Genomic DNA, 15,121 nt, shown 5'->3' with positions numbered 1-15,121 from the left:
GCCCTCAGTTAGTGCTACTGTAAAAACGTGAATGTTAACAACAGTCTGAGTGGTTTTTGAGTGGCTCTCAAAGTTAAAGCAGTTTGATCAGGTGTGCATATTCTTGCTGTTAACTAGTAGATCACTTTTCTTTAATTTTACAATCGTTGACTGTATATTAAGATTCTATGAACCCTGTAGGAGAGGTTAAATGCAGCTTATGTGAACAGGCATTCAACATTGCCACTTACATTTTTTTATTGAGCACCAAATAACTCAAAATTCGATATTAAATGTTTAAAGGCCCTGTGGACCCCGACAGGTGTTTTCACTTATTCTAGCTGATTAGACCCGTGCGGGGGAAGTTGGTCACCAAAGTCCTTGTTCTAATCAAATATTGTAAAGGTGTGAGTTGTTTCGAGGCATAACAGGTGCAATAAAACTAACATGGGAGTCAGGGGTTTGTAAAGCTCAAGTATCAATGTTTAATAACTAAAAGTAGTTCAGAAATCGCTTTGACTGATTTACTTTGGTTAGGTGCCAGAAAAATACACTATGGCTTCTGTGCAAGCAACCAAATGTAATATGCTGAACACTAATACATGAATTGAGACACCTCATAACAAATCACCACAATATTCCAATAATATCACTTTTGGGAAGACTTGATTATGTTTATCTAATATTATATTAAACCCAAAAGTGCTGTTAAAGAGAATTTATTGAACTATGGGGTTGTTAGTCTTTAATATCTCTTTTGTTGTGTTCCTAAAGGACATTGAAGATAATCTAAGATCAAATATTCCTTTTTTAAAATATTATAAAACGTGTAACAGTAGGCAACCAAGCATACATCAGTAATTGATAACTGTTGCACACGTAACATATATTTCAACATTTTGTGTAACTTTCAGATCGTGACAAACAGTTAAACCTAACAAGCCCCTGGTGGTTTTCCCTACAGCCTGACGGCCAAGTCTAATGGCTGTTTGTCTTGCCTCATGGTAATTGGGGGACACACACTGTGCAGCAAAGTCTCTGCGATCCTTTTCCTGCTGAGTTTCTTCTGCCGGCCCCCTCTGGGTCCTCTGCTTTGTAGGTACTGGTTTCTGCTCTAATGATATCATAATTGCTGTTTCCCTTACAGTGGACAATGGTTGCCAAGCCTGAAGGTGGCCCAGCAAATGAGCTGAAGATCAAAACATGGACACCATGATGAAGGCCAAGGCGATGCAGAAAAATAACAAGTATTCATCAAAGCATTATGTATTGCACTTATATTCCGATACTGTTGCTCAGATTTTAGAACCTCATTCTTTGCTTACTGTACCTTCTGAATACCTGGTTATCGACAAAAAACCTCATTAGTGGCAGAAAGTGCAAATGATTGTGCCACCGTCAATTTGGATACCACACATGTGACATGAGGCAGCTGCAAGAAAATTAGATGTTGCCCGACAGAGCGACATATATACACACATAGTTCACACATGTATACACATAAAACTCAAGAGATTTGCTAATAAATATTTTGTATTTTATGCATCCTGCAATGTCTGTTTGTACAGTTCACAAAGGCCAGCTTGCCTGCTCCTAGCACAGGAGTGAGATAGTGCAGTGCTGTTTGAACAATCATTTCTCAGTCTAGCTGAATTCATGCTGACGCTCCAGTTTGCTCAGTTTGCTTTCTGAAAACACCCCTCTTCCTTTTTGTAATCCTCTGAGGGGAAGCAGAGAGGGGGCTAGGGAAAGAGAGACCAGCATTGAATGCTGACAGGGACATAACTTGCCTTCCCTGCATACCTTGTTTACAGTCTCCCTCCCTGCTGCTATACCCTCCTCTCTCAATGGAGCCATAAAAAACAAATAGGGGCTTTTAGAGAAATTGCCTGTGCACTGAAGATTAATAACAGTTGCACCAGTTCACCCAAGAAAGTCTCCAGAGGCAAAAACGATATTGCAAGATTAAAAGTGCCACATCCCTAAATTGGAATGATTCAGAGCTCAGGCTGCTCTCTAACCAGCTTATTGAGAGTCAAGGCCTTGGTCCACCTGCCAGACAAAGAGCATCATTAAGTATTTACTTCAGGATGAGGATCTGCAGCACGAGTATAATGATGAGCTGTAGACAAGGGATAAATTCTTTGTGTCTCAGATGCAGGTGTGGTGGCCCTGTACAACAAGACAGGTCATCCTGTGTGAGGTCATCAGTTTGTCTCTTCACAATTTGTAGCCCGTTAGTTAAAATAGCCCTGGTTGCACCAAATAAAGAGAATGTTATTGTGCATATTGTTATTAAAACAAATCTGTTGGTCTGCTTTCAGACCTTCATGATCCTCCTGGGACCCAGCCCATTGAAAATGTCCACTGTAGTGGACATTTTGTTAATATGCATCACCTTTGACTCTTTTGAGCTACTCTATCAATCCCTGATGTACTGTACAGAGGAAATCCTGGTCTTTCCAGTGATATGTCATTGGTTAAAACTGCATGCTGGGAAGTTCCTCTTTCTTTTCATCCAAAATGGCTGGCATACCAAAAACAAAATGTTATAGAAGCAGGAGGAGAAGTCAAGTATTGTTGAATAATTGTAATTTTTACCATGAAAATCATACATGTTCTTGTTTATTAACATGTGAGGAACTATATAATTTGTTCTGAAAGCAATTAAATAATTCAGGTTTTCAAATAACAGCCCTTTTATAAATGTCCATTCTAGTGGACGTCAGGACCATCTTCATGGACTTTATGACTCAATATTGTTGCAGGAGACGGAACTGAAGCAGACATTTTCTGTACCAGATACTGTAGTTCAGGGAGATTAAGATTTTGAGCTCTCAGATGATGAGAGAGATGATAATTTCACAACTGTGATAGAAGAGGGTCAAGAAGAAGGGGGGGAAAGATGCAGGAGGCTCCATGAGCGCACAGATACAGACAGAGAGACAGATAGGGACGAGCTGGAAAGACATGGCCCCCTGTGGGCCAAGAGTAGCACGTATGTCTTATTGTTGTTTTTATTTTAAGTGGAGCCATGAAAAATGAGAATTGCCTCAGGAATGCCAGCTTTGTTTCTATGAGCATGGTCAAATGGAGACCACATCCATACAACTAGTCAAGATGACCCTACAGCCTGTGCCGACTGGAGTCAATGAGGTACTTTTCCACTACATTGACTACAAAGTCTTTGAAGATCTGGAAAGATTCACCAAAAACCAGGCTAGTTTTTTAGTGACCAAATAAACAGCAATGTTCAGATCAATTACTTATTCATGTTTTAAATAAAGGTGAATGTATTATTGTATTAATATCACTCTATAACCATAATACGTTACGGTCTATCTTTTCATTTTGGCTGTCTTTTCAAACTAATATGGTCCCTACATCCTCTACAGTGGACATACTGTAACATTTTAAAATAAAATAAAATAAAAAGTCTAAATTGCAAGATGTTTTTTTAACCCTAAATAGGTAGGAAATCACCAAAAAAAAGGAAATTAGAAGACACTTTTTTTCCTCGGGTCCCAGAAGGTTATACATGCACACCTTTGCAAACAAAGAAACTAACGTTTATAAAGTGGATTTAAAGAATAACATATTATCAGAAGCTACTAGTGCCACTTTTGTTGAAAAGGTAATATTAAATGACAAAAAAAACTAATCAAATAAAAAATAGTTCCTTGTTATGTTTTTTATTATTATTTTTGTATAACAAGAGTAAAGAAAATACAGTCCACCGGTGTGTGAAACTTATTTTTTTCACCCAGCTATCCTTTACTAAATAATAACGGCACTTTTTTCAGCAGTGCCCTACAATTTATATGGTAACAAGGAAACACACGTGTCCGCAGCAACCAGACCAAAGCGTCTTTGAAGTTGCCTAGCAACCAGTACAAAAAGCAACAACAGGCGTCAGGTTTAGAGAGCCACAAGTATTAATTTGTTAGCAACATTGCTATTCATTTGCTTTTTTATAAGACAGGACCTGTGGATATGTTGAGGAACATGGAACTAAAGACACAAGGCTTCACCGTGAAGGCCACCATGAAAAACTCCGTGGTGAGTGAAGTTATTTCACGTTGTTAACGTTAGCTAGCTAATGTCCGGTAAATGTTAGCTGTAGCAGTTGTAGTATTTAGCAGTTGGACTTTGTCATTATTGAAACAGTCGACTGACAGCTGCTTGTTTGGTGTGTTTACTGCATTTCACAGGTTGTTGTGGAAGTTTTCATGGATATAATTTTATATTTCGGATACAAAAAGTGCATATTTAGCGTTACGTAATTTCACAACCAGGTTATCAAAGCGAGCAGCATTATTTCAACCGCTAAATTGTCTCAGAAAAGAGTCCCCTATAAGTGTCAGAGGGACAGAGAGGCTGAGTTGTTCTTAGTGTGTGGTAGCTATCATGCACACTGACAGTCTGGACTCTCACAGTCTGGCACCTGTAACTAGATTAAGTTACAAATGATGGAGGGGAGGGAAGGGAAAGCCTTTTTTTGGCAGTTTTGAAATGTCCTCTTTCTATTCTTCTATCTTTCTCTATTGTAATTCCGCACAACTCATCTACTTTGTGCTCTTTGTGAACAGCTTAATCTCAACACTCTAAATAGGGCAGAGCTTGGCAGTGGAATAACGACTGGCCACAATGCATGAACATAATGTCTGAAGCCACCATGTGTGTAACTGTTTTTGGTCAGTCAAGCTTGGGTGGGTTTCAGTCAAGTATGGGGATTTGAGAACTCCAACAAAGATCCATTACACTTTATGGACTAAAATGACATTTTTAGAACTCATTGCTGAGCTATAACACACCATTTAGAAACTATTAAACTCACAAGCAATATGCTAATAAAAATGCAAATGTCTTTTTTTTTTTTTAATACAATCTTGAAATACTACATTTATACAAAAGGAGAATATTTCATAGGCTAACATTCTTGGGCGATGATTTGAGTATGATTTTACAAGCATGGAGTCTATTTGATTGCTTAGCCACCGCAGCTTTGATGTGTTCTGTAAACTATTGTGCACTCATTTTGTACTAGCGCCTTTTGTTTCACTCTGGGACAAACAAACAAACAAACAAACAAACAACCATGTCTCTAACCATCATTCCCTTGCAAAGCTGTCCTCATCATGAACCTCCAGTGTAGTTAAACTGTGTTGAAAGAGCTGACTAATTTCCAAAGACAGTCATGTCAGGTCTTCCGCTCCTCTCATTTACTGCAAAGCAAGATGGATCAGGAAAGTGTAATAGCTTTGTATAGCAGAGGACATCTGTCTTTATTGATTCACTCTTGATTGGTAGGTAAACTAGCTTTTGTGCTGCCATATTATTAGATATCTGGACTAGTTGCATCCTGGTTACGTCTTCTGCACCTGCATCTTTAAATGTATTATTACGATTAGTTACACATTTGTTGTCACTGTGGAACATGGTTAAGTGTACAGAAATGCACAAAAAGAGGATGATAGAGGAAACAGACTTGTGGCGTCTTTTTAACCTTGCGTTAGAGGTCCTATATTATACAAATTTAGATTTCCAAGTCTTTTCTTTTATTATAAACAAGATATAAGCACAATATAAATACTGCAAAAGATTCAAAATGCTTAATCCATGTATGCGAATGATGTATCAGTTTACAGAAAGTAAAAATAAACACAAGAATTTAGCTAGCAACGCAATTCAGACAGTGGGTTACGGAAGAGGATTAGGGCCACATGATTTTTTTTTTTGGGAGGATTTGAAAAAAAAACGTTTTTTTTTGTTCGGAGAAAAAAAGTCAGAATTCTGAGATTAAAGCCAGAATTCTGACTTTTTTCTCAGAACAAAAAAATTATTATTTTTTTCAAATCCTCCCAAAAATTGTTTAAAGAGTTGGGTTGTGCTTTGCTCTGTTTTAGGAGTTTGCCGCCTGAGATACCTCACATATTGCTTCTCCTTGCTTTAACTTCTTACTTTGAACTTTTACACAGAGGCATTCTGGTGAGCATCAAAGCATGTCACAGACAGTCATATTGCTTTAATTGACAGATTGAGGTATTCTTTTGCTCTCACTTGCCTCAACTCTCAGGCAATTATCCCCAGCCTCTTTTTCTTACAGACAACACCGGGCTTGTCATTAGAATCGGTTTCTTTCAGCATGGAAATTAAGACAGCTTGCCTACAGTATAAGACAGTTTTATTCTTTTGTTTATTTCCTGCATGCAAACTAGGCAACTTGTCATTGTGTTTGTTTATCAGGCATATGGTAGACCCTCAGTTCATTCAGGAATTCCAAGAATACCTTTTCTATATTTGATCATGTTTTGATCCTGTTTATGTTGACAGATTGTGTTCATGGTGAAATGACAACACTGCATCAAAGTTTTGGTCAGCAATCATTTAATGAAAGAATTTGAGGAAGTTAAATATTTTCTGTCAGCAATCCCCCAGCTTTACCTATTGTATCCCTTACTTATATAATGTAGACTTTTCAGTCGTATGTACTTTGATGCAAACAATTGAACTAGGTTTCCACTTCACTATGTTTTTTTTCAGAAAGCTTGTAACGATGGGACTGCACTGCATGAAATCTGTTGTATGTGATAAGTGCAAGTGGAGGAGCTCTTAAGTACAGCAAATACCTCAAATTAAAAGGCAGCTCTCCTTTGAAAAATGCAGCGACTGCAAAATATGCAGTCCGAGCTATCATCTACTTCTTCCCTTTTTGAAGGTCATAAACAAATCACCTTTCAAGAGCGTGAAAAATAACGGCTTCCTACAAAGCCCTAATATTCACCTTTTCCCCAGAGGATCTGCTACATCTGGAACGCTGAATGCTACTCCTTCACTGCCATACCACTGGCTACACCTTTCACGAAAACCATTGCATTTTTCAGAGGCGTGCTTGTGTCTGTAGCCTTCTGTTTTTTTTTTTCCTCCCCTGTGGTCACTGACATATCGCTCCGGAGAAGGCTTTGCAGAGTGCTGTGATTTGTAGGTAACAACAAGGCCATTTCAAGCCTTGAAAGGGTATGGGGACTTGAAGCATAGGCTTATTATGCTTTAAAGTATTTGTGGTCATAGAAATTCAATCAATAGCACTGGCCCATGAAATTCTCCCCCTTTTTTTCCTTGTGATTCATTCGCAAGCATTTAGAAAAAAAGATGCACATTACATTGTGGTGGGAGGTCGTCACCTTGTGTTTCAGACGGAGAGGGGAACAAAGCTGTTACTTTCCTGTCAAAGGCTTATTCTAGCTTGGTGACAACAAATTGCAGGGGTTTGGGGGAAGAGCGAAAACACCTGCATGGTGTTTTGACATGAGCATGAAAACACACCCTGTAAATGTTCAAATCACTGTTGACACGGGAAGGAAAAACAAGTTATACATTGTCTTAAATCATCCAGTGATAGTGAGTGAAATGGATCAAATCGTTTTTCATTGTTTAATCACATGAACATATCTGTGTACTGCTTCTGTGCTTGAACAAGGTCTGAGGATATCTTACATATCCTTTAGCTGTTTGTCTCAGAAAATGCTCCTTGATGGAAAGACATAGAAGAAAGAGATGAATCTGAACATATCTCTACTTGCTCCTGTGTCCTGCACTACATGGACCACAACAACACACACGCAAGAACATGGGCATCATCTTGTTTAAGGCGCAGTATTGCACAGTTCACCTGAGAGGGCAAATCGATACGAAGTACACCTGATTTCAACCTCGACTTTGGTGTGGCGAGCGCCTGCAGATTGCTGAGCCTATAGACTGCTTTCACAACACGCACACCTCATTTACTGTTTGCTTGGCCTAAAAAAATAGAGCTGGCAAACAACGTCCCCAAGTCTGCTACAACCCCCTTTCCCCCCCCCCAGCCCCAGCGTCATCCCTGGCTCACCCCACTAACCCCAGGGGACAGATGGAGACTCCATGCTAGCAAACGTGACCTCCATATCTCATTCCTTTCCTCCCCCACAGCATCATCTTTATATACCTGAGCAGATGCTTGCCTGTCTTATCTCTCTCTCTCTCTCTCTCTCTCTCTCTCTCTCTCTCTCTCTCTCTCTCTCTCTCTGTCTCTCTCTCTCTCTCTCTCTCTCTTTCTCTCTCTCTCTCTCTCGCTGTCTTTATTTCTTATTTGTTTCTCTCTCTGTCTTTATCTCTTTCTTACTTTCTCTGCATAACCTTTATTCTCCCAGGCAGGTCCCCAGAGATATACACATTTTACACCGACAACCAGTGGGACACTCATCCATTACTTTGCACAATAATCTAACCTAAACTAAATCTACAATTTAATAAGAGTCAGTTATAATAACATCCAAACAATAAAATGGAACTGAACATAAATGCAGTTGAATCTTGAATGTTTGTATTGTAATTGTGCCTTTTAAATTATTCTTTAAGATTGTGTCAGAGATGTTTAGATTCACATCTCAGCTATTTGCCATGAATGCTCTAATCAGTTCATGTCATCTTAATAAATTAAGCTATCTGAACAAATTAAACAAGTGACAGTTTAGAATTGATCCGTGATTGGGGTTTAAATGAGTCTAGAATTTCAGTGCAAGCTGATTAAATCTAATTTAACTTTAAATTGCAATATAAACCTTGTTAAAATGCAGTTGTAAACGTAATTTGCTTTAGATTTAATCCAGATTTAAAAGATTGTCTAATGGTTGGATGTTTATTGGTTAGAGCTTGATATAAAATCATTAAATGATTTATTCTATCCACTGCAACACCACAGGGTGGAGAAATCATAACAAACAGAACATGAACACAACAAGGATAAAAAGACGGTGAGTTTGAGATCAAAAGAAACCCATTGTCAGCTACGGTATATGGATCGCGGGTCGTTGATGACCAAGATTGAACACTTGAAAGCTTTTATGGAGATGAATCCGTATATTTATTATTTTCACTTGCAGCCAAAATCATTCTTCCCCATTGCTCCTAACACATTTACCTGACACAGGAACTCATAATGTGCCCAGCGTGATACATCAATTGGCCGTGAAGGCGGCACAGTGTTATTTTGTGTGGATAGCTTCCAAGTAAAAGCAAATTCAGCAGGTTTCCGTTGTTTACTGTAGATTCCTTCACCTGTCTGCTTGCCTGTCTCACTTGAGCCACCTCATGGAAGTGTTTTCCAAACCAGCGGTGCCTGTAGACACACTGAAACGTTTTTCCTGCATCCTTCCCTCTGCTCTTGCACACTCGTCTTATCAGCACCAGAAGCCTGTAGTCCTTCCCGGTAAGCAGCGGGGTTGTTGGAGGAAGAATTGAGTCATGGTCCAAACAGGTTAAATTGGCAATGGGCTCTTGAGGCCTCCTGGCGTTTCCATTACTATCGATCAACCACGGCACCTAAAGGCCTCGAGTAGACGTACTGACTTTTAAATCGTAGTTTCCCCCATAACTTTTGACTTGTTGGCTTTGGCTGCCTTGCACTTTACTTCAAAAGTAGTAAAAAAAAAAAAGACTGACCCCATTAAAAGCACATTCTCAGCACTATTCAAAGATTTCTTTACCCAATACAATGCTGTTAATGAAAAGTTACCATTAAAGGGAAGCGAAGCCTCTCCGTGACATGCCATATCTTCTGAGACTTTGCAGTGATCCACTAGAAACAAATATTTGTTGTTTTGTGCATTTTCAAAATCAACATTTTAACTAAGGATGAATTTAGTAGAACTTCCAAGCACCTGTTACCAGGTATCAGATAGATTAGGTTAATTGATGGCATGCTATCTGAAGTGCATGACAGCTGAAATGCCTGTGACCTTTTTGGCGATAGAGGACTACATCATCTGGAAACTTCCGTCAGATATGGAGAAGTACTTCCACAGCATTTGATCATGGCCTTTTAGGAAGTGCTTGGCTGATTATGACTATTATGTTTGCTTTCCTCCGAGCTTGGTTGACAATTACACTGGCCTCTATGTTTGTTATGTTCTCCTTCAAGCCCTTGTAGCTTGCATTCTAATTAGATGGCCTTTAATGGAGAATGTTTATTGCTCCTTGCAGGGCCTCTATTTTCCGCTCTACAGTTAATTAGCTCTATGTCATGTGATAACCAGTGCAGAGGACATCCAGACCTTTGCCTCTTCTGTGTCCTTCTCGTATCAGAAGCAAGGATGCAGGCTTCTTTCTACTTCTCAGTCATATTCAATCACAGATCAATCTGGACATACTTTGATGTTACCTACAATATCATCCAAAACCGTTTCACAAATACAAACATAGAATAGAATAGAATATATCTTTATTGTCATCATACAAAGTAATTTCTTTGGTATCTCTCACTGCAGTAATGAAAATAGTCATAAATAAATCAATAAAAGCAGTAGTAAAAGCAGAGGTAGCAGCAATGACAGTGCAAAATATATGAAATGGGTAATATATATAATAATTATAGTAGCTTTAACCATTTTAGTTTTTAAAGTATTAGTATCCTTGAGGTGTATTGGAACACTCCTTTACACTCGAATGCGTTTGCAAATGTATCTAAAGTAGAGTTCTTGGTGTTACAAGGTAGGCGAATACAAATGAATATATTATAATAAAATCAAATGAAGATCAAATAAAAAAAGGGGTGGGAAAAAAAATCGGTAATAAAATATATAAATAGTTAAAAGTTAAGTTGTTTAGCTCTATTGTTGGTTAGCTTCAATCGGTGACTTTTATTTTAGTCGAGTCACCGTCTGTATTTTATCCTCATTTTGAAACTTTTCCTCCGTCATACTATCAATTTAGAAAAACAGTGCTTGAGTGCTGACAGTAAGAATTCCTTAATAGCTGACAATTGGCTTGTGAGCTACTCTGACCCCTTTTTGTAACAGTGTTTTTAATTCAACCTAATTCATATACTTATCAGTTTTCATCAAGAGTTTATATTTTGTTCTCTCGTCTACAGTACCACATTATCCTTTTGTGTGTCTTTATGTCATAATACCCCTCAAAGTGACACCTACCGCCCTTACTCCAGAGGACTACACTTTAAATCTAAATGAGGCTATGCTTAAGTATATCAATCTGACAGGACATTAGCCTTCCATTCACCCATCCTCCATCATTACCCTCTACCACTACCCATTGTAGTGACTTGTCCTTGCTGGAGGAGAAGAGGCCCTGCTTAGTGTAGGCAGTAGCACGTGTTATACACTTCACTGCAGGGTCATATGTGGCAGCTCACATACTGCCTACATCAACATAATAAGAACCAGTCTCAGAAAATCAATGTATCTGACAAACACTGTTGTTCCAATCCAATAATGCCAAATGGTGGCCTTTGTTTCGCTACCCCTCGCTTTGAAAATCTTTGAAAATCACCATCAATGCAATAACATTGGCCTGACCTTTTGATTTTTGCTGACTAGCGCAGGGAGCAAAATGGGCTGTGTGTCTGATGACAAAATCCACCATGCATTAGTGATACATAGCAACCCTGTAATACATGTTAGAAAAGGTGCATTTTGCAACACAAACGATAGGCACCTATTAGGGATGCCAGAAACTGACCATGATCAAATTTGAAAATCGGACAGCCCTGGCGAATATTAATCGGTTATTCGCAATCCAATCCACTCTGCGCAGCCTGCAGTGCTGGCTTCGTCCAAGTTTACAGTAAAACAAACTGGTGGTGTGACCAATGGCCATTTACAATTATTAATACTATTACTATTATTAGCATTAGTCTATATTTTGGTTCAAACTAAGCCAGGGAAAAAAAGAAAAACATAAATAATAATAAAAAAATATATAAATAAAATTGAAGTTTAAAAAGAATTTTCGATTATGGAGACTGTAACGAATATTCGAAAAATTGAATAATCGCTGGCATCCCTACTACCTATAGGGGGAAAATTATCTCTAAAGAGTAGAGGGATGCAGAGCACAAGTGCACCAGTCCCACTTCCTTGCACACTGCAGCCAACTTCATAGATGGTGCTCTGGGGCATCTGTGTTCTTTGCCCGGTGCCAAGAAAGTAAACCTGGAAACCCTTTGAGATTTCAAGTAGTTACGTTCCCCTTCAGAATGCCACGGAGGATTACTCTGCTATTTAGCTCATGCCTCGCATCCAGCTGAGTCAAAGCTCTCCCAGTTGAAGGCACGCTGGAGGCAACGGCTGCTGCAGCAAGCCGGGAGAAGCAGGGGAAGTGAAGGGCTGGAGGGCAAAAGTACTCTGATACTGTCAGAAATGATCCACATCACTGCCTGGCACCTCTGTGCTCCAGCCACCTCTGCTCATTACCCTCACCGTCCGGAAACACCGAGCAAATTCTACTAACAAGTGTTTGACCAACACGCCGTGCCGTGGCAGAGGGAGACGAGCGACCTGTTCATGACTCATTCTCGCTCTTCTTCCCCCTCCCCCTGCCATTCCTCTATCTCCCTCCCTCCCTCCCTCCCACTCCCTTAAGACAGAGGAGAACAAAGGCAGAGACAGAAGAAAAGCAATATAACCTCTTGGCCCTTATCTGCAGAGCACACCAGAGCATGCCTGGCCTCAGACACAGCTTTGCCTGTCCTTTGAAGGCCCTCATCTCCCTTTGATTTCAGCCAAATGGTTCAGCACAGTGACAGATGCTCAACTCTTCATCTGTCACTCTGACACCCATCTCTTTAGTGTTGTCGACTCTATCTATCTGTCTGTCTGTCTGTCTGTCTGTCTGTCTGTCTGTCTGTCTGTCTGTCTTTCTCTCTGTCTGTCTGTCTGTCTTTCTCTCTGTCTGTCTGTCTGTCTGTCTGTCTTTCTCTCTGTCTGTCTGTTTGTCTGTCTGTCTGTCTGTCTTTCTCTCTGTCTGTCTGTCTGTCTGTCTGTCTGTCTGTCTGTCTGTCTGTCTTTCTCTCTGTCTGTCTGTCTGTCTGTCTGTCTGTCTGTCTGTCTGTCTGTCTGTCTGTCTGTCTGTCTGTCTGTCTGTCTGTCTGCCTGCCTGCCTGTCTGAGGAAGGTTGCGACACTGACGCTGATGTGAGTGCTAATGTAAGAGATTGTGATTTAGACCTTTAGTCGAAACAGATAAAAGACAACTCCCCGCTGCTTTTTAAGGTCGCCTGTACCGTCTCGGCCATATTTTTACATTAACATTTTAGACACTTAATTGACGCTCTGATACTGAGTGATTTAATGAGGAGTCTAAGGGTCATCATCACATTACCTTGAAAATCATCCTCTGAGATGGGCCACGGAGAAACATAAAAATTCAAGCCAAGGAGAGTCTTAGAAGGCTGTCTTTTTATGAGAGGAAATTGGAGTGAGTGGAGGGGAAATATATCGGATGGTGTATGAATCAGGATGTAGAGGATGACGTAGCAGACCTCTTAAATAGATGAGTGTTCATTTTATGATTCAAGATGACAATTATTTTGCTTCTTAGACTGAATTTGGGAGGTCATATTTAACATTCGCCTGAGCAGATGAACGGTAAAGCACTCGTTTTAATCGTTTTTTATGTAGACTGTGTCATTGGTGTCTGGTAATACTCAAGCTGGGCTTTTTGTTTCAGCTATTGCTCCTTTAAAGCCTTGTTGTTGTCATCAGTGGTGTGGGATGTAAAGGTGGAGAAAAGACTCATACTCTACACATGCTGTCGGATCATCAGCAACCTGCAGTGCAGAGCAAGAGGTGCAAAGTAGAAGTGGGGATATGAATAAAAAAAACAGGGGCGACTGGCGCAGAAGGACTCGGGTCTGTCTTTACTTTAGCTAAACTTGATTTGTTTGTTTGTTTGTGTGCATGTGTGTTTCTTTGTTTGCGTGCCTCCCTGTAGCTCAGCCAAAGTGACGCCTCACTGTCTGAGGGAGCTGCTCCGCCAAGCACAGTGTGAGATTTGAGGCATCTGAAAAGTTGCCTGTTTTCAAGGCATCTGCATGTTGTTTTGTCTTTGTCTCTCGGGCTAATCCGAAGGGGGGTCTATCATTCTAGAGTATTACTCTTAAAGGAAGTCTCAATAACACAATTCTGCTCCATATATATCATTCAAAATGCCTGTTATAACATCTTCTGGGAAACCCTTTCTCCTCTTAGAAGTAAACACATTTGGGATTTAGAAGCATTTATGTTTCATTCAAGTAGGCGATATGATGTGCTAAATTGGAATATTGTGTCCGAGGTAGGGCTGTGCAATTAATCGTATTTCAATCGCAATTAACATTTTGGCCTGCCACAATTACAAAAACAACATAATCGAAAAAAACAATTATTTTGCTTTGCTTGGTTGTGACAGTGCACTGCAACATATTTTATCTAATTTATTTTAGTGTAATTTATTTTTATTTATCATATTTATATATGTTTAGTAGCTTGTGGAAGTGCGCTCCAAAATATTTGTTGATCTTGTTTATTGGTATTTATTATTTTGATATTATTTAAATGTTAATATACATTTATCATTCATTTTACAGTTCATTGATTGATTGTCGAAACTAAATAAAAAGATTTTTGATTTGAAAAAGATACTGTTCAAATTATTATTTGTTTTAAAGTTCAATAAATTGATGTTTTCAAAATCAATGAATAATCATATTTAATAATCGTGATATCAGTTATTGACCAAAATAATCGTGATCATGATTTTTGCCATAATCGAGCAGCCCTAGTCCAAGGTGTCTGCTAGTAGTGATGTCGTTTTAAGTGTCCTTTCCCCATGTTTAATTAATGTAAAGGTCAAATATCCTGACCTTGGTCTCTGCGTGGGGTCTCTGTAAGCAAACCTCGAGCATCATTTTTAATAGACAGCCTTACAGGCAGAGAGACTGATTTCCAGGAATAGAAATTCACACTGTGCATGTGATAAGACCAAGGGCCTGGGGTTCATTTTGCAATACATACTAATCACCGAGATAATGTTCCTTCCTGTTAAACAATATTCCCATATCAGAGGCAGAACCTGTATCTCTTGCCATGTGCTGCTGCTTATCTCCCCGTGCCTCCCTCCATCCTCTCCTCAGGGATCTGTCAGTGCCGGGCTACCTGTGACGTGTGTGTGTGTGTGTGTGTGTGTGTGTGTGTGTGTGTGTGTGTGTGTGTGTGTGTGTGTGTGTGTGTGTGTGTGTGTGTGTGTGTGTGTGTGTGTGTGTGTGTGTGTGTGTGTGTGTGTGTGTGTGTGTGTGTGTGTGTGTGTGTGTGTGTGTGTGTGTGTGTGTG

General features: G+C 39.6%; 1 protein-coding gene across 1 annotated transcript in view; it reads left to right on the top strand.

Annotated features, from left to right (window-relative positions):
* Positions 1 to 3,850: 3,850 nt before the first annotated feature.
* Positions 3,851 to 15,121, top strand: part of pacrg (PARK2 co-regulated) — a 140,467-nt gene continuing 129,196 nt past the window's right edge. Inside the window, exon 1 of the mRNA XM_079691425.1 lies at positions 3,851 to 4,038. Coding sequence (XP_079547551.1) covers positions 3,973 to 4,038 — 66 coding nt within the window. The 5' untranslated portion in view covers positions 3,851 to 3,972. The remainder of the gene's footprint in view (positions 4,039 to 15,121) is intronic.

The sequence above is a fragment of the Notothenia rossii genome (assembly GCF_949606895.1).
Source record: "Notothenia rossii genome assembly, chromosome: 7".
In the NCBI taxonomy this organism is placed as follows: Eukaryota; Metazoa; Chordata; class Actinopteri; order Perciformes; family Nototheniidae; genus Notothenia; species Notothenia rossii.
The sequence above is the reverse complement of the archived record's forward strand: the minus strand, read 5'-3'. Positions and strand labels throughout refer to the sequence as shown.